Source organism: Nipponia nippon, unplaced genomic scaffold (genome assembly GCF_047370975.1).
Source record: "Nipponia nippon isolate SJK-2023a ecotype South Korea unplaced genomic scaffold, ASM4737097v1 scaffold_31, whole genome shotgun sequence".
Lineage (NCBI taxonomy): Eukaryota > Metazoa > Chordata > Aves > Pelecaniformes > Threskiornithidae > Nipponia > Nipponia nippon.
The window spans coordinates 3,764,939-3,783,514 of record NW_028262349.1 but is presented as its reverse complement, the minus strand read 5'-3'; the positions used below and the strand labels follow the sequence as shown (position 1 = coordinate 3,783,514).

The following is an 18,576-nucleotide window of genomic DNA, read 5'->3' as shown; positions in this document are numbered from 1 at the left end:
TCCATCACCATCATCTGAGTAGCTGATCCTCGTGATCACAGCTCTGCCCATTGGCAACATCCCACGCCCTGGCACCACAAAGCTCTCAGGTTTATCAGCCATGTGCACTTCACCGCATCCTCCTCAGGCCATTTTACACCATTCCCTTTAAATAAAATCTCTTAATTTCTTAGTTTGAAAGCTGGAGCGAGCAGCTGTGGGCTTGCCAGGACACAGCCTTGCAGGGAACTTGGAGCAGCAGCGTAAATCCCACATTCCCTGACCTCAGCTCTCAGCAAGAGTCTGAACACAAGAGCCTGATCTTGATTTTTTTTTTTAAAATGACATCACGATTAAGAACTGTTGCTGTCTTGACAGCAATTGTGTCATCTTGCAAGAAGCAACATGTGCTAATTTTAGTGAATGCATTTTTTAGATTACACTCAATGAAGTCAGAAATGGAAAAGTTAAAGCTACTTTAACTCAGCTTTGTTATGTGTTTCTGACAGTCACCACTATGACTGGGGAGGAGTCACCGATATGGGGGAGGAGAGACTGGAGAGCTGTCTGGCGGAAAAGGACCTGGGGGTGTTGGTTGACAGCCGCCTGAACATGAGCCAGCAGTGTGCCCAGGTGGCCAAGAGGGCCAATGGCATCCTGGCTTGTATCAGGAATAGTGTGGCCAGCAGGAGCAGGGAGGTGATAGTGCCCCTGTACTGGGCACTGGTGAGGCCACACCTCGAGTCCTGTGTTCAGTTTTGGGCCCCTCACTCCAAGAAGGACGTGGAGGGGCTGGAGCGTGGCCGGAGAAGGGCAACGAACGCGGTGAAGGGTCTGGAGCACAAGTCTGGTGAAGAGCAGCTGGGGGAGCTGGGGTGGTTTAGTCTGGAGAAGAGGAGGCTGAGGGGAGACCTTATTGCTCTCTACAACTGCCTGAAAGGAGGTTGTAGCGAGGTAGGGGTCGGTCTCTTCTCCCTAGTAACGACTGATAGGACGAGAGGGAACGGCCTCAAGCTGCGCCAGGGGAGGTTTAGGTTAGATATTAGGAAAAACTTCTTCACCGAGAGGGTGGTCAAGCATTGGAACAGGCTGCCCAGGGAAGTGGTTGAGTCTCCATCCCTGGAGGTATTTAAAGAACGGATAGATACGGTGCTTGAAGACATGGTATAGATGGACTTGGCAGTGATAGGTTGACGGTTGGACTCGATGATCTTAAGGGTCTTTTCCAACCTTGACGATTCTATGATTCTATGATTCTATGACTGAAGACATCATCTACACTTCTGTGCAGAAATATAGGAAAGAGGTGTAACATCAGAACTGACACTGGTGAGAGAGACAGAAAAAGCCAAATTCCCATCTCTCATCATACTTATATTCATTAAGATCCTGATAGCACGTATTGCCCAGAGAAAGAGCCATGAGATAGCCAAGTCCAGCATTAAAAAGAAAATGTTGAAGTTAACAACTGTCTAGGTAACTTTAAACGTCCTCCCCTGTGCATTTTCATGATTATAATGACATGAATTAATGAGGATCTCATGCTATTTTTCCATAGGAACGTCACGTGCAGTGCATGTGATCCCTGGAACTCACCAAAATGAAGGGATGGGATCTTTTTTTCTACCCTGTCAGATGGTCATACGCATTATTTATTGCCACAGTTCAGTCTAAGCGCACAAGAGACATGGCAAAAATTGCTGGACCAATACTATGAAAAACTTGTAAATCTCCACTGAGTTTGTCAAATAGTTTTGACAGATAATTAATTATTTGCAAATCTTTCATTTCACTAATCGTAAAATTATATGCTGTACTTTTTCCTTTCAAAACCACATTTTAGGAGTTTGAATAAATATAATAATTTAAAATTAATTAAAAACCCCTCCAAAACCAAAAGTAAGTACATTGTTTAAAGTCAAATTATATGTTCTTGTCAAGCTAAAACGTTCATCAGATCACCCCATAATGACTCTTCCTTTCTCTTCCTTTATTTTTCAGTTTGTCCAGTGCACCAAAAAAATCAATTACTTGTACAGCTCTATTCTAAGCACATAATTAATAATAGTAATTAATTACAAGCATTTTTCCACTGTGCTTCACATATTAAAACTGAAACACTTCACAAGTAGTTTATCTTCATGACAGCCCTGTGAACTGAGGCCAGGCGTTATCCTGTTTTACAGGCAGGGACCTTAAACGCAGTGCAGTTGGCACGAAAAAATATTTGCTAATTTTGAGAGGCTGGCAACTGATTTTTTTCTATGATATTAATTTTACAGCAGTTCATGCGCTTTCAAAAAAGTTCGGGCCCTCGGAGTTTTCTTTGGGTACAATTTGGAAGCTACAAAGGCCAAGTTAAGAAAATGTCTCTAATTTAATTATGTTTGTCAGTTGGGCAGGCTTAGTTAAAATAGTGGTTACTGTTCCTGTCCTATAGCAAACTTTGCTCCAGACGGATCTGTCATGTGAGTGATGCCTATCTGCCTTTATTTCTACAAACAGGGATTCTCCCTTTGACTCTTAAAGAAGGGCAGCTGCTTTTTATTTAGGGTAATTTTACGTGGGCTGATTGGGAGGGTATTGAGCCACCCTACTGCTCCTCACACTTCAGGGTTTTTCCCCAGACTTCAGAGCTTTTCCCTTGCAGAGTTTTCTGGACCATGAAGCAATCCAGCTGAGAAACATCAACTGTTCCACCACTTCTTGTTTCTTGGGCTGATGTGCACACCAGTGTTGCCTGAAAGAAAGAAGTCTTTCCTCCAGCTCCCGCTCCCACCCCCAACTTGAGGTCTGCTATGAAGTTATGCTGGATGCAGGCACCAGAGGTAGGTTACATGCTCTACAGGGATTTAGTTGCCTTCTCTGCACTGCCTGGGAGCAGGTAGACCCAGGAATGATTGGGGTGAATGTATTATTGTGCACAAAAGCAACGCCAAAACACCCAGCCACCCAGGGGGAAAACAGATGGGGAGCCAGACAAACGTATACAAGTGTTTGTCCCTCCCTGTGGCCAGCAACAAGCGTCTGATGGCAGGGAAATAAAGAACTGGTTGGAGGCTTGAATGAGAGTTTGAAGGAGATCTTGCTGGGATGCCTGGATCCTGGGGCTTGCTATGCCCTAATCACATGCAGCTGTGCTGAAAAGCCCTGCTCTAGAAAATCAGGGAGGGAGCTAAAAGCATCGTGTTCATAGAGGTTTGCATATGTTGGAGGGATTAAAATGCTTCTTAACCCTCCAAAGTGGAATGCAGGGGGGGGAAAAAAAAAAGAGTATATTTCCCTCGTGTGCCAGTCATTTGTAGGGCTGTGTCCCACTGCAGCCCTCATAGACAGGCTGCAGAGAGAGGAGAGCAAATGCGCCCAGGAAACCTTAATTACACGTGTTCTCCGAGATCTGTTCTGTGGGAATTAACAGGGGGAGCGGGTTGAGCAGGATCGTGCCAGAGGTGAGGCACAGGATAGCATCTATTCTAAGCACAAAGAACAGGCTTCGCTAGCCCAGAACCCTAGACTGTCGACCCCCAAAAAAATCTAACTGGTGTTACAAATGCTTCCCAAAAGTAAAGATCTGTCGTTGATTTAGCACCTGGAAAAGAAATAAGAAAACGTCTCCATTTATGTAATATCACCTGCTTTGGGCACTTGAAAGTCTGCTTTTTAAAATATTTGGTGGTCAAAAGTCACAGATAGGTTTCTGGGAGCTTCTGCAAATATAACAAAGACCTTGTGTGCATTTTTAGGTGTCGGAATACCTTTAACTATCCACATAAACAGCGTGATGATCACAATATAGCAGTTATCAAGGATTAAACTAGACTAGACTGGAAAGGGAATCTTTTGCCTCAGCAGTTGTCACCAACTTGCTGTGCCCTTGAGAGGGAGGGAAATGTAGTTTCTTGTGCTTTCATTCCTGTTCTGCCCTGTACGATGTCCCAGTTCTGCCATTCTCAACCAGGTAAAGTCCACGTTTATTTTAATCTGAAATAGGTATGGCAGGATCAGGCCCAGGAAATAGTTTTTGTATCTCGTTGAGCTCTGCAGAGCTCTGCAGACGTGTTGACAGAGCTGCATTCCTTGCAATGCTCCATTATTGGCTGCCTGTGAAAATGAGCTCTGCCTTTTCCCTGTTAGTCTCCACAAGTTTGCTGTTAATTAGGCTGAGCATCATTCTGACTTGTATAAAGCTGGTAGGGGGTTGATTAGGAAGAGTGAAAAGAACAAAGAAGGCAGCGAAGACATTTCAAAGAGAGGCAGGAGGAGAAGAGATGACAGTCTCCCTGTCAGCTTGGGGCTTGCCCTGGAATTTCTGCACCTCTGTGAACTGATCCGATAGCTGCATTTGAACCCTCATCCGCTGGGTGTAAAGAGGTAACTGAGCTCGAAGCCAGATGGTGGGATAATAAGGAGGCGTTCACCTCACCGGGTGCGTCGTGCACAGCCGTTTGGGTTCCGTTTGGTGCAGAAACTTCTCTGAAGCTCTTTGACCTGAAAAGCAGCTTGATTTGGGCTTTCCGGGGAGGCTGCTGGCACGCTGTCCATCCGTCCGCGCTGGGGGACTTCCACCTCCTGGAAGAGTTGTGGGTGTGCAGTGGCACAGAGCAGAGGGAGCTCAGAGAGGAGGAGGGCCATGTGCATTTTATTATATATTATTTAAAGAAAAGCCATCAGTAATGGTTCCTAAAGCAAGAGGCAGAGGAAAGATTTTTTTGCATGGAGCAAAAGAGTGGAATTAGACTCAGAGCTGACATTCAGACAAAATTCTTCCTTAGAAGAAAGACATAATACAACCAACACTTTTAAAAAAATATGTATTTATTTATTTTGAGAAAATACTTGTAACTTCAAAGATTTTTCTGGAGCTGAGGTAACTTTTGAGTGTGAAGGTCCTGGACTGGATCACCTATCCTTCAAGCCATCTGTCTTTCCTTAATGGTTTCACGTTAGTTGTATTAAGTACAGGAAAATGATCAAAAAGAAAAGTGCCTTTTACTTGAATTTTTTTTTTGCTACTGTTAACACACCATCATCTTTCAAAAAAAAAAAAGAAATGAAGAATAAGTCCCAAATTGAAAACGAATTATTTTTCACCAACTCTTTTGATGTGAAGTCACTGTTACTAATGCCCTCCTGCCTCCTGCAGCTCCAACCTAAATTTGGGACAAGCAGTCACTGCATCCAGCTGAACTGAAAGCATTCCCTAATTAACTGAACCAAACGAGTCCTCGGCTCAGAAGGAATGGCTAGGTGATAATCATGTCTGCATTCAGACGTCTCTTGCTAAACCCAACCTCTCCCCCAGCCCCTCCTTGAAGTTAAAAACTTTTGGCTGAAGAATGCGGTAGGGTTGTCCTCTCGCTACTCCCACTCCTCCTGCACCCCTTTCTCCGCCGCAAGGCCCTCCCCCTGTCCAATTTGGATGAGGCTGTACCTTTTCTTCTCTCCTTCAAGAGTGAGGGTTTTATTCCCTTCTTTTCTGCCCAGATCTCCACTAAACAAAGGAGCTCTGGGCACATCACCAGTTCCAGGACGTAAAGGTATTTAAACAGTTTCAGACTAAATCCAGAGCTGCATAGCTAAGAGCTGATTTCTTTCTCTTTATCTGCCTAATTGTTTGTCTGCCTAATTGTATTTTATTGTGTTTTGCACATTTTTTAATTGATTGATTTAATTTGCACACTCAAAGGCATGGTTTTGAAACATCTTTCCTGATACCCTCCAAACTTGCAAATCAGTTTAAAATCTGATTTAGTGATTGATTCTCTTTGCTTTGTCAGTGTATTTCTTACAAGTGGTGTTTGATGGAATTTCTCAGAGATGAAAAAAATTTTTGAGCCTTTTTTTTAACTCTCTTTTGATGGTTTAAATGACTTTTCCATACTCTCTTAGTAAGACTTGTGTGAACGCTCTCAGAGTACGTGCCTGTGTATCGATCATTTGTCACGCTTCTAATTTCTCCGTGAGGAAATGGATGCATCTGGACTTTCTTCAGTTTAAATTTCTGCATGAAGGCTGGAAATCTCCCGAAGTGCAAAACTTTCTGCTTTTTATGACTTCTTTTTCCATCTGTGCTCTACCTCGGGAGCTCTGGGAGCAGAGGAAACCCTCTCCCTTTTGTCTCGCTGAAGATAATCATATCCCAGCCTTCAGCAGACAGGCGTGTGTAGCGAAGTAGCAGAGCTCTTAGGCTGCAGGAAGGGCAGTTTCTTTGTCTCTGCCTCTGCTCCCAGCCCTGCCTTTTTCCTTCCCACTCTGTCTTTCTCATTCACTGCATTTGAAATATTAGAGCCTGAAAAATGCATGCCCTCAAGAGCTGAGAGATTCCCAGCTGGGACACAGGGAGCAGTGGTTTGGTTTTTTTTTTTTAAATTCTTTTTCTTTTTTTTTTTTTTGGTTCAGACACATTTTCTGCCTTGTCTGGGTTGATTTTTTGCCTGCTTTGGGGCTGGGCTGGAACGGGAAAGTGCTGCTGTGGGAAAGCAAGGGGGACAGTTAGGGGAGGCTCGGGGGCCCTGTGCCTGCCCGCGGGAGCGGACTCGCAGCCCGTGCCTCTCGCAGAAGCGGCAGATTATTTCCACTCTGGGGTGGAGAGGGGAGACCCGTGAGGATTCCTCCCTGAAGGAACAAACTTTTGGGGGTCTCGAGGTGAGAGATGCTTTCTGACCCTCCGCCGGTCAGGAGGAGGAAGGAAGGGCTCCCCAGCCCTGCTTTCAGAGGCAGGGCTGGGAGATTTGGGGACTGGGGGTGCAAAGTGGGGTTTTGGGGGAGGAAGAAGAGGGAGCAGGAGAAGGGGGTACAGTCTGTGGAGTACGTTCCTCTGCGATCTGTTTTACAGAGCCTTTTCATCGGGCTTTCTCATCGCCTCCGTGGTCTCCCGCCCTGAGCCCGGCCTCACAGCCCTGCCTGCTCCTGGCACCCCATATTAGCACCCTCAGGCTGAGGCCGTCTGCTTCATCACGGCAGGCACTGCGTGGCACCACGACTCCCGGGGGTCTGTGTTGTGCTGGGGTCCGTCCCCCTCGCCCAGGGCTGTTTTCCTTTGCCCCCCAGTGCCTGCAGCCTCTCAGACCCAGGACGGCCGTAAGGACTAAAGTAAAGCTGCTCCAGAGACCGCTGTGGGGTCCTTCTCCCCTCAGCGCCCCATGGCATGGGCTGACCCCCAGCTTCCCTCTGCTCGTGCTGGCCCCAGGCAGGGCCCACGGGACCCCTCCGCCATGTCACCTACCCCTGGGACAAGCAGGGCTCGTGCCTTTTTTTCCCAGGAAGGGGCCTTGTTCATCAGGATGGGCTTGCTCAGGGCAGAAAGTCTCTGGGGGCTGAGAACCTGCCCGGGTGTGATTCAGGGCCAAACCCTGGATCTGGCCCCTGCCCAGCTGTGGCCATCTCACAGGCTCAGTTGCCAGCCCCAGCCCCGGAGAGCTGGCCATGCTGTGCTTGCCCCAAGGTGTGTCCACAACCAGAGGTTTGAGGGGTCTCGTTGCTGCCTCCATTGGCCCAATCCCCTCCTCCACAGAGGCTTTGGACCCCACATCATCCCCCTCCCCATGGCCTCTTGTGCTTGGCTGCCTGTCCCAGCTCACCGGCTCTCCTTCTACACCCCTCCAGCATGCCCAGCCCTCCACCTTCTCCTTTGTCCCTTCACCCTCCATGGAAGCCAGGCTTAGCTAAATGCACCATGTCTTCATGCTTTAGCCCCAGCCCACAGTCTTCCATCTCACTCCAGCCCACGATGACCCTTTTGCCTACCGCAGCACTGGTGTCCATGTCCCTCTGATGGGTTTGCCAACAGACCGCTCCCCTCGGCCAACTAAAATTATCACGTATCTGGGAGGTTGTTTTCCAGCAACTGATCTCTGTGCCATGGCCTGTCTGGAGTACGATGCAGTAAGATAGAGCTGTGGGACCTGGGAAGATGGTCCATAAATAAGATCTGCTCTTTCTTGAAGTTCTGGTGGTCTCTTGCTTCATAGCCCTGCATCTCCTGTTGCTCCTCTGAACCAAGGTGCTATGCTGAGGGTATTGTAACCCACCACCATGGGCAGACCCGGGACAGATGTGCTTTTGTCAGTCTTCGTTTCTCTATCAGGAAGGCAGGAAAATAAATGCAAGGGCAGAACCATCACTCTTGCAGATCTTCTCTTGGTTTCCAGCTCTTGGGAAAGAACGGTTTGGCAATGCTGTGGTAGGGAATGACAGTGTGAACATGTTGGCTGCATGTACAAGGAGCCAAACTCAGTGTGACTGTATGACCCCACTTTATTAACTCTGGGAAGGGGCTGCCTGGGATGATCAATCATTTTAAAAATGTGAAAGCCCTTAAGAACACTTGTGTCTCTTTCTTTCTCTTTCCTCTGTCTTTGCTTCTAGAAAGGGAACAGCAGGACGGCACCTTGGCACTTAGGGGCTGCTGCCAAAAACCATTCTCCACCAAGGCAGCAGGGACCCTCCAGCTGGAAGAAGCTTTCGGGGCAGCCGGGGGAATTGAGGAATCCGTGCCATCATGGGGGTATTATGGCTGGCCAGGTTCATGCTGGGATGTACAGCAGTTATGTACGTGGAACAAGCCCAGGGTCAATATGAAGGGGACTTGCAGACAGACAGATTTGCAGGCTACGAGGAAAGACAGCCAGCAAACAGAGTGAGAAGAAGAGGCCAAGACACTTTACGAGGGTACGTTTAATGTTCTTTTCTATTTTACAAAGCAGAACTTGGTTTATTACCGTAGCACATAAAGACGTGTACGGAATTGCCTTTTCTGTCCTTTCCTTGAGCTCAGGAAAGAATCTGCTCTGCAGACCTACGGTAGGAGGAAAGCTCCTGCCACAGGGGACAACCAAGCAGACTCCATGCGAGCAGAGAGCTGTGCACCTAGCTCTGCTGCTTTGTTCAGTGGATCGCAGCACCTTAGGGCTCACCTGCCAGGGCTGTGAAGAGCCATCCACACCCTACCTGTTTGTGGGAGGGATGCTGGGCATTTACCTGGAGGGATGGCTGTGGCTGGGCTTTCCACCATCGCTAGCGGGGATGCTGTCAACTCAGGTCTTGACCCTAGAGTTGTCTTTGGCTCTCTGCTACCTGTCAATGCTCTGGGCTGTATTGAGAGGTTATTGCCTCTGATGGCTGCTTTTACATGATGATTGTTGCTAATGGGAAGGCGTCACGCTAAGTCCCTTGTTGTGCAGCATAGCTGTGGCTTGTGGTCTCATCTATAGACAAATCAGTGTGAGAGCTGGACCTGTGAGCGTTTTCCACCTGAGGAGGGAGACAGGGCTCAGCTAGAAAATCCTGAAGCTTGTGCTGGAGCTCAGCTGTATTTGCATGCTCTCAAGATGGTTCCTGGCCCCAGCATTGATTCTGGGTTATTTTAAGTCTGCCTGGCTGTAGTTCTTGGAAAGTGTTCCTGTGTCAGTGGGCAGAATCAGAGCAGAACGTGATACACGCGCGAAGCCTGGGCTGTGCCAGAGTCCTCCGGCACTTGCTGGGGAATGCTTCTTGAATGGGATGGAGTGCCGTGCTTTCAGCCCAGACAGTCAAATGTGCTGTGTTTGGGCTGGAGCTGGAACACAGAGCCTGGCCGTCGAGCTGCCAGGGGCAGGGCCGTGGGGCTGGCGGCATCTGCTCTTGGAATTCAAATGTGCATGGCCACTCCCTCCTGCTACGGTGGATTTGGAAAAGATGGAAAGCAACTGTCCTGGGGGTTTGGTCTTCTCAAAACTAGCTACCAAAGGCAGCCATTAGCTCGCTCACGGGGTAGGGACACCCTGTGTCTCCTCCAGTATGATCCATAAGTACTTCTGCCGTGCTCCTCTCTTTGAGTCCATCATCCCTCAGATAAAACATCCCAAATCTTTATGACTAACGGGGATGAAGGTCATTTCTTGAAAAGGATGGGATGACAGTCTACCAGATCCAGAGACTCTTGTTCAGCCTGGCTGCCCAGGGCTGTATGTGATTGATTACTATGCTCATAATGGGGATAGAAAGGATTGGAAGGAGTTGACATGTGCATGGATAATCCTGTCTCATGTAGCCCTGTGAAGAGAAAGGAAGGGCAGAGCAAGGAAACAACGAGTATTTCCATTCCCCCGGGACCTGAGAGAAGGTCACTGGTGTCCAGTGGTCTTACAGCACTCAGTGATTTTAGGTGACCAGATCCTGTTTTCAAAAATGATTAACAGCTTAAATCCTTTTGACTTTTGGTCCAAATCCCAAGTGCATTTTAAAAATGAAGCCCAGATTCCCAAGTTAGAAATTACTTCTGAAAACCCTTCTCTACTTTAAAGCCTCAGACATGGAGCAACATTAAAGTAATACCAAATTATCAGTTGTGTAAGTTCCTAAAGGCCACACAGTAAGTTCGAGGCAGGATCAGAATCAGGCCTGAAGTGTCTGGCTCCCAGTCCCCTGCAGGGAGCTGAGGACCACACTGCTACCTCTTTCATTTTCTCTTCTGCTTTCCTCATGCCCTCTGAAGCAATTGCTGTAGAAAAAGAAAAAACCCCACTGGGATAAGTGCGAGGTCTGTTTAAGGAAGTCTGTGCAACTATAATTTAAGACAACTGAAGAATCATTGTTTCTTGGCCCTTGGGAGACAACAGTCTTGTTTCAAGGGGGGGGAATCTTGGTGGGCAACACAGGGGAAGCTGGCAAAATTCAGAGTGGCTGGAGCTGCTGCCCCAGGCGCTTCCCATGCTCTGTGTCAAGTGACCCTGATGGTCTCCTAGGTTTTGTGTCCAAATCTCTCCTTCGGGATTTCCAGCCCTTCAGCAATCTCTGTCTTTAAAATCTCTGTTTTACAAGCAGGTAAAAACCACTTGAGATGAGAAATCTATTGAAGAGTGATGTTTTAAATAATGTTCTGCTGGGCTTAGAAAGCAGCTACAGATGTCACCAGCTGCGATGCTGCAGATGGGTCTGGCAGCCAGTGAAAGCCATCTCCTGCAGAGCCACAGACCCAGTAATTTTTGTTGTAGATTCCCCAAACAGCGCTAGTCCCTCATCCTCTGTGCTCTGCCTTGAAACACTTCTGGAGAGTTGCAGTTGTGGATCAACATCATCTCTGACCTGGATTTTGCTGCCTTAAGGTGTCAGGATTCTTTGCTGCTGTGAAATTTAACCGTTTGATACACTTCTTTGGGAAAATCAGATAAGTCATAATTTAAGGTTTGGTTTACTCACAAACTAGCACTGCAGTAGCAAAAGAAACGAATGAACAGTGAGTTTTCTTGGTGCAACTTTAAATGTAAAGGAAGGTAGGGATGTCTTTTTGAATTTGGTGTTATTTTACAACGTGGGCATGCAGGTGGCTTATCCTGACTATTGCAATTTGTAGAATCATCTATTCTATAATGCCACACCTCTAAACACACATCTGAACCTCTGAACACATTTATCTGTGGTGTCTATTTTAATAGTTTATGATACCATTTCAAATATTTGTTTTGGCATTGTCTTTCCAAGACCCACAACTTTCTTTTTCAGAGAGATACACCAATTTCTTCAACTTTCATCTGAAATATCTTTGGTTCTGAGACTTTCTTTGCTTCTGAGGCTTGCATGAAAGGAATTTAAATAGAACTGGAATTGAAATACAGCAAAGCTTAGCTGCATCACATGGGCCTGAACTGGCAGCTTCCCTGGTGAGCCCTGGGCCACCACCCCCAGCCACCGTCCTGAACACTGATTTCTGTGAGAATGTTCAAGAGTGTGTATGTCCTTCTGAATGGAAGGAAGCGGACAAACAGATTTTGAGGCTTCACTGGTTAGATCTAATGATGATGCAGTGCAGAGTCCTAACTTCTTCCTCTTCTCCTTTGTGGAAACCTTCTGCTCAGGGCTTCTGGACTGCCTGTAGCCCTGTCTTATTTGTTCCTTGAAATAACTTGTTTTCCCAACACAAGTTAGTAAGTGTTTTCCTTTCATACACTATGCATGAGACCGTCTATCCTGCCAGATCTCAAAGCCTTTTACAACATTAACATGCCATTTGCAGATCACGTTGTCCATGGCAGAAATACTTTTGCTCCCAAAGTGGAATATGACAGACAGATACATTAAAGGACTTAAAGTACAGCCCCCCTATCTTGACAAGCTAGATCGGGCTTTTGCTCTACCATTTATTCCTGTATATGTGCCTCCTTTTCTCCTGGGTGAGTGGAACCACGGATTCCCTCCATCTCTAAATTGTGTTATATCAATTTGGACAAGAAAATAGAATCCCACCAGAACTGCAGAGAAGCGTGATCCAGATGTCTTTATAGGGAAATTCTTACCAACTTCTGGAAGAATCAAATACCCAAACATATTCGGTGCTTCTTCCTTCATTTTCTCTTAAATATCTTCTACTCCTACACATAGCACAAATAACTTCCTGTGGGTTTCCCAGGAAAGTCTTGAGTAAGCCCAAGTAGCAGAGGATATCTGCTCTTTTGGTAGCAAGTTACTTTGCGTGAAGTCTTGGTCCACTAGTACTAATAGAAACACACAGAATCATTTAATATTATAGAGCTCGTAGTGAGAAACTGCTCTCTAGTAACTCCAGCGTGACCCACACAAGGTCTCCTTGCTGATGTCTGGAGTGAGCTGGCTGTGCATGAGGACAGTTGTAGATGTCTTGTTGGGAAAAGAGGCTTCAGCCATGCAGGAGGAAAGGTTATATATGTTTCTGCTGGAAATATATTTCTTTGGAGCTCTGTTCCCATGCCAGTCTCCTTTAATAAAGGGAAAAGTATGAAATAAATGCAAAGCATGAAATAAATGCAAAATAAACAAGCCTGTTATTCACCAGTGCTTTTACAAATAACAATTAATAATGTGGAGCAATAAATCACAGCCAAAGCCATGATTTAATCTGTCCTTAAACTCATTAAAGTAGAGACAATTTAAAATGACCATCTCCTGAAAGGAACAGCACTGACAAATCCATTTATGAGGCAGGATTTGAATGGGATTATTAGTTTAATGAACTATTGAACAGTTTCCAAGAGCAAGAATGTGTTTAACAAAGGGGAAAGAAAAGATGATTAGTCTGCAGCCAGCTGAGCTGTTTGCTGGCAGTATGGTTTCCTGTAAGTTCATGGCTGCCTGTTTTTTCAAGTAAGAATAAAGGCTCAGCTATAGCCTGACTTTAAATACAACTAATTATGTCAAGCCTATTAATTATGAAATGGCCACTGCAATTGAGAAGATGGATGCAGAGGGGATGTTTGGGGCGGCATTTGTCATACTTCTTCCCTTGCTCTGACTTATACAAAAAGACAGAGAGGTGTCTAAATTAATTGTGGGGAATGGGAATATGAGGAGTTTCCAAGCTGCTCTCCTGTAGATTTTTTTTTTTGACACCTTCTTAGTTTCCAGCTTGTCACTCGGGAATGGAGAGGAAAGGCATGTTGCAGCTGCAAAGCACCAGCAGCGGAGGAGTTGCTGGAATGTGGATGAACTCTCCATCCACCACCCTAAGCTTGGAAGCTCAGATGCAGTGGAGAGAGGAAGCCATGGGCTGTGATTCTGGGCCACATGGCACCAGTTTAAACTGGAGCTGACACTGGGATGACTTTTAATGTCAAGGGGAGATTGGACATAGCAAAGACAAGCTTCACCTCTTTCGCAGTTCACCCTGGGATGTGCACAGAGAGCAGCTGATTTCCATCAGCATTTAATCCAACTCCAGCCCCGACATTGCAGTTCCACCAGCATCTTCGTACAGGATTTACAAAGGACCAGCAGCAATTGTAATTTTCTTCACTCTCGCTTTAGGTTTATCGGAAGCATGTGCCTTTAAAATGAGCTGATGCCCAGAACACAACCAGCACTGTCAGATGTTTCATGAATTCAGGCCCTGATTCTGCCTCTGCCAAGTTCAAGCATAACGTTTTAGTTGACTTCGTTGGAAGGAATAAGCCCTAAGTGGGAGTCAGGAAATCTTTTCTGCAGTGTTACCATCTCTGCTGCTACTGTAAATCTAGTGAGAGGTATTGATTTCCTCAAAGTTCCAGAGTGGAGTCCTTTAAATGCAGAAGCTCAGCTTTTATTCCTTATAAAAAAATTGATTTCTTGACCTTGAAGTTGTAGAAAACTCCCTTGATAATGAAATCCTGTTTTGAGTAAGAACTAAGGTGCTACTAAGAGAGAGTGGAAGCTAAAATGTCCCATTTCTTAACTTAATCCTGTAGTTTGGGCAACCAGAATCTGTCCTACTGATTGTGTGGGTAGTTTGTGAAAAAGGCCCTGTAACTATGGTGATTTAAATACTTAAAAAAGCAAATTTTTCGGGTATGTCGCTAACTACACAACTGAAACTATACACATGTGTAGCCGAAGAGTAACAGGACTCCAGTACTTATTAAAAATTGCTGTCTGAAATGGACTGTGCTGCTTGTGGTTGCCCATGTGCCATTGCCGTTGGACTAGATGATTGTTGTAGGTCCCTTCCAACTGAAATATTCTATTCTAAATACTGGTTTCGTTACAAGATGGTGAAATCCATGTTCATGGATGGATAGAGGACTCTCCGTCTTCAAGGAGGTAGCTTTGGGGCATCTCTACTTGGAAATGATGAGGAAGAACATGGTCAAACTCTAGGAAAGCTTTCTTGCCTTCTCCCACCACATTCCTGCCCTGGGTGGGATGTGAGTCTCTGTGCTCCAAGGCTTGCTAAAGTCCAGTTTAGACTGAGCATGCATCATCTCAGTAAAGGTGCAACTGGAGCTTCTGTCGCTGTGATCCAGTCACCTCTCGAGCACATCTTGGCTGCTTCCAGGTCCACATACTCCACACATGATATTTATTCATAAAGCCAGAGATTAAATATTACAAACAACAGAAGGAACAAAATTAAGGCGGTAGCTGGAAACTTCTGACTTAAGACTCTTGTTCCTAAATTTTCCTTATGTCTTGATTTATATCGTGAAATGGTTGATCTTGGACTTCTGACCCAGGCTGGTTTCTCTTGTTATTGGCTGGGAACATGAAGGCAAGTATTGGCATGGCAAAAGATTATCTGGCGTAGAAGTGAATAGGTTATACGGGTTTTGTTTGGAAGTTTTAAGAACTGGATTTGAAGTTTTGATTTATTTCAGAATTTAAGGGGAAAAAAAAAAAAAAGATGGAAGAGTTGGTAATGCTGCTTTCCAAATGAAAGTGTTAAGCTGTTCTTGGAAATCAGTTGCATTTTTAGTCTTTTTCAAAGGAAAGTCTTCTCTGTGGTTCCTTGCTGATCTATAGGATTATGCACGAATAAGGGAAGATTTTCCCTACCGTCACTCATACAAAATGTGTGAAGATCTAAATAAAGGTGGAAAAATGGTATTATTGACAAAGAAAAGGTGTATAACAAAAGACTTTATAGACTGCCTTTGGTTAAAAAAAAAAAATATATATATTGCAAACATTATTGGGCTTGAACTTGGCATTAACCTCAGTAGATGGAATCCAAAACCTATAGTCTTTGTAAGTCTTTCCTTGCATTTTGCTTCATTCCTATCATGCATCTTTTAAAAATTATTTCCACCTCTCTCTTTGGTTTTTTTTTTTTCATAATTTTTTAGCTAAAATTCAGGTGTCTACCCTGGAGTCAGCTTTGCATGGCTTGGATCACCTAAACTTGGGCAGTACTTTGTTGTAAGCATAGAGATTTATTTTGGTGTGAGCTAGTCACCTTGGTGGCAGCCAGGCAACCTTCTCTGCTTGGCTTTCTGTCTACGTATGTGTGTCTGGGGTCCATGTGTGGAAGGGGTCCTGGGAGACCTCTGCTTGAGTGCAGGGAGGATTTTTGAGTCAGAGCTGCAGTTTGTACTGGGGATCCAGAGGTCCCTGATGGGACCTCCCTCCGTTGTAGTCTCTTGCTCAACCACCTTACTGAGGACCTTACTGATAGCTGCATCTCGGCGGGAGAAGGAAACGGGGCTGAGATACAGAGATCTGTAATCTTTCAAGACTGCATCTCTGTATTTGAGATGGCCTGACCCCAAGGCACCCAAAGCTGCTCTTTGCTCTGAATTATGGTAGGAAATTCAGCCGTGGGCACAGAGACAGGAGAAGTACCATCAAACACTAAAAAGGCCCATATAATGCTGTTTCCATTTCAATCCAAAGACAATTTAATATGTATTAGAGGTAGAAATGTAATAACCATCTGGAAAAAATATGTTAATTTCTCCCTGTTTTCTAATAATATAAAAATGAAAAGAGTAAACACCTGAGTAACTTTGTTTGAAACTACATAATTGCTCAGTTAAAAGGCATATATTTTGGTATCATGCATTTTCCTGGTTAATTAAAGAAAGTGCTAAATTAGATGTCAAAGCTCTCTTTAGTTTCATATCATCCATTCTCTAGGAAAAAAATAAACAGAAACCCAGAGATTAAAATAGCTACTTAAATTGAGGCTTCCTTTCTGTTAACTAAAATAACCAAGAAAACTTAGTCTCTGTTCACTTAAATCAATCTTTCTTGTCCAGAGCTCCTCCTTGGTTCTGGGAGGAGGAGCAGTTGGTGGTGCACTCTTCCACCTCTTCCCAGACCTCCCCGTTTTCTTAAGGAGAGCCGCAGTGGGGGATCAACAGCTGAATTCAGGTGCTTGAAAGGCTCTGCTTGCTTTGAGCATCTTATGTCAAGGTCTTCTGAGTCCCAGCTACTCAGTCTGGGCTCAGACAGAGAGGCCAGCACAGATGAGAGAGGTGCTCAGTAATGCTACCAGGGTTTGCTCAGGAGGGAGCTGTGCACCAGTTCACACCACCTTTATCCCTGCAGATGGGAGGTAGGGGTGCTCCAGGGGCTAGGGAAAGTAAAGCATCTCCAGCAGGAATGTGAGAGACACCGTAAGTCCCAGGCTTTGGTGAGATCAGAGAAAAATGTTTCTGTTGCCACAGATGCATTACTGAGTCAAGTATTACAGGTATTGCTGAGAGCCTTAGGAAAGCGATCCATAGCTCAGCTTGACAAACAACTTAAGGACATGCTGAATTCTGAATACTTTTGCATTTGCAATATTACCCAGCAAAATAGCTGTTAGCAGTTTTAAGGTGTGTGACTTCTGCTGGTGGTAACAGAAAGTTAGCATCTCTGCACCTTTAAAACTGAATTCTTAGAACCAAAAATAGAGATCACTGGGACTTGAACTCCTTCCTAAAAGCTAAACAGATGCTGGGCTGCTTTGCAGAACAAGAGGATGATGGTTCAGGTGGGAGGAATTAAGCATCTCCTTTGCAGGACTGAGTCAATATCCTTATGCTAAACGGGGGGTTGCCTGGGTAGGAACAGCTGGCTTCTCCGCTGGTGTTGCTCTGCTTTCTCATTTGCAAATTACTTATCGAACTGTATCCATTGCATGAGCACATATAGGCCTGGGGAAGTATGCAGTGAACATAGACTCATAAAGCTGATAAATCACTGAAATAAATACTTGCAGTACATTTGAGGGATCTGGTGAGTCAAGAACTAGGAGGATGCAAATGTGCTCCCCTTTAGGCCAAGGATCCAAAAGTCAGCATTGTTTCAAATCTGTTCTCATGCCATGACACAATCCCAAATCCCTCTGGGTGGGGAGATGCAAGACCAAAAACCACTATCACATTTGGCAGTAATTATTGTCCCCTTTGGTGATCTCCACTGAGGCCAAGGGTGGCTGATGCCTGCAATGGTTCTCCCCGGTTATTGTGAGAGATGATCCCTGGGGCCCAGCAAAGAATCAGGCTAAGATCAAAACCAAAAGGAATCTTGAATTACAGGAAAAGTTTCCAGCTTGGATGGAGAGGTAGGATCATCGTCCCTGGAAAAGCCACATGCTGAAGTCATATAAGACTAGAGAATGTGGTGGTGATAGTGATTCAAATTCATCTTACTTGATTCTTTGCACAGGCATGAATTTCGTTATAAGAGAAGAAGCTGCATGAGGGAAAATAATGTAAAAGAAAACTTCCGTGTCTTATCCCTAAAATAGCTCTTCTGTGTGTAGCAGGCAGCTCTCATTTTCACAGTATCAAATCAGAAATCTTCACTAGCCTGGAATTAGCTAGATTGTCGCTGAATTGGTGAATTTATAGCAAAGGGTAACTCTGAATGGTTTGGGGAAATCTAGAGCGGTATTTGGGCTGATGGCCATTCCTAAAGCTGAACAAGCAGAAGTGCACTGAGAATTGGCCAAATCTGTTGCTGGATGATTTGATTTCCCCATAAATATTTCTAAGCTGAAACTTGAAGACAGAAAAAAACCTGAAAATAAGGGACAGGGAAGGTAGCGACTGTAAGCATGCCAAGGGGTTTCCATTCATCCCCTGGGAGTTGTCAGAATTGCTGCTCCCCAAACTGGTTGTGTGTGTGCAGAGCACAAGAGAGATTTTCATGTCTCTCAAGACACCCAGAGAATACAAAGAGAGAAGAACAGAAGAAAAATTGAGATTGGGTAAGGTTAATAGAATCCTAAAATTAGGAGATTGTGCTCAAGCTCTGAAGAGGGGGAAATCGCTCCCCTGGACCTGCTGGCCGTGTTTCTGATCTATCCCAGGATGTGGTTTGCTGCTGTTGTGGATTTCTCCTGTGATTAATCTATTCCACCTATTTTGAGGACCAGTAGAATGGATGAAGTCTCTTATCTCTTGA

At 45.2% G+C, this 18,576-nt stretch overlaps 1 protein-coding gene across 2 annotated transcripts in view; it reads left to right on the top strand.

Annotated features, from left to right (window-relative positions):
• Positions 1-2,631: 2,631 nt before the first annotated feature.
• FBN3 (fibrillin 3) overlaps positions 2,632-18,576 on the top strand; it is a 115,481-nt gene continuing 99,536 nt past the window's right edge. Inside the window, exons 1-2 of one of the 2 annotated variants that reach the window (XM_087769133.1) lie at positions 2,632-2,807; positions 8,347-8,649. In XM_087769133.1, the coding sequence (XP_087625259.1) occupies positions 8,480-8,649 (170 nt within the window). In that variant the 5' untranslated portion in view covers positions 2,632-2,807; positions 8,347-8,479. Of the gene's footprint in view, positions 2,808-5,390; positions 5,517-8,346; positions 8,650-18,576 lie in introns of those variants that run through there. The other variant, XM_087769132.1, reaches the window with a different exon arrangement.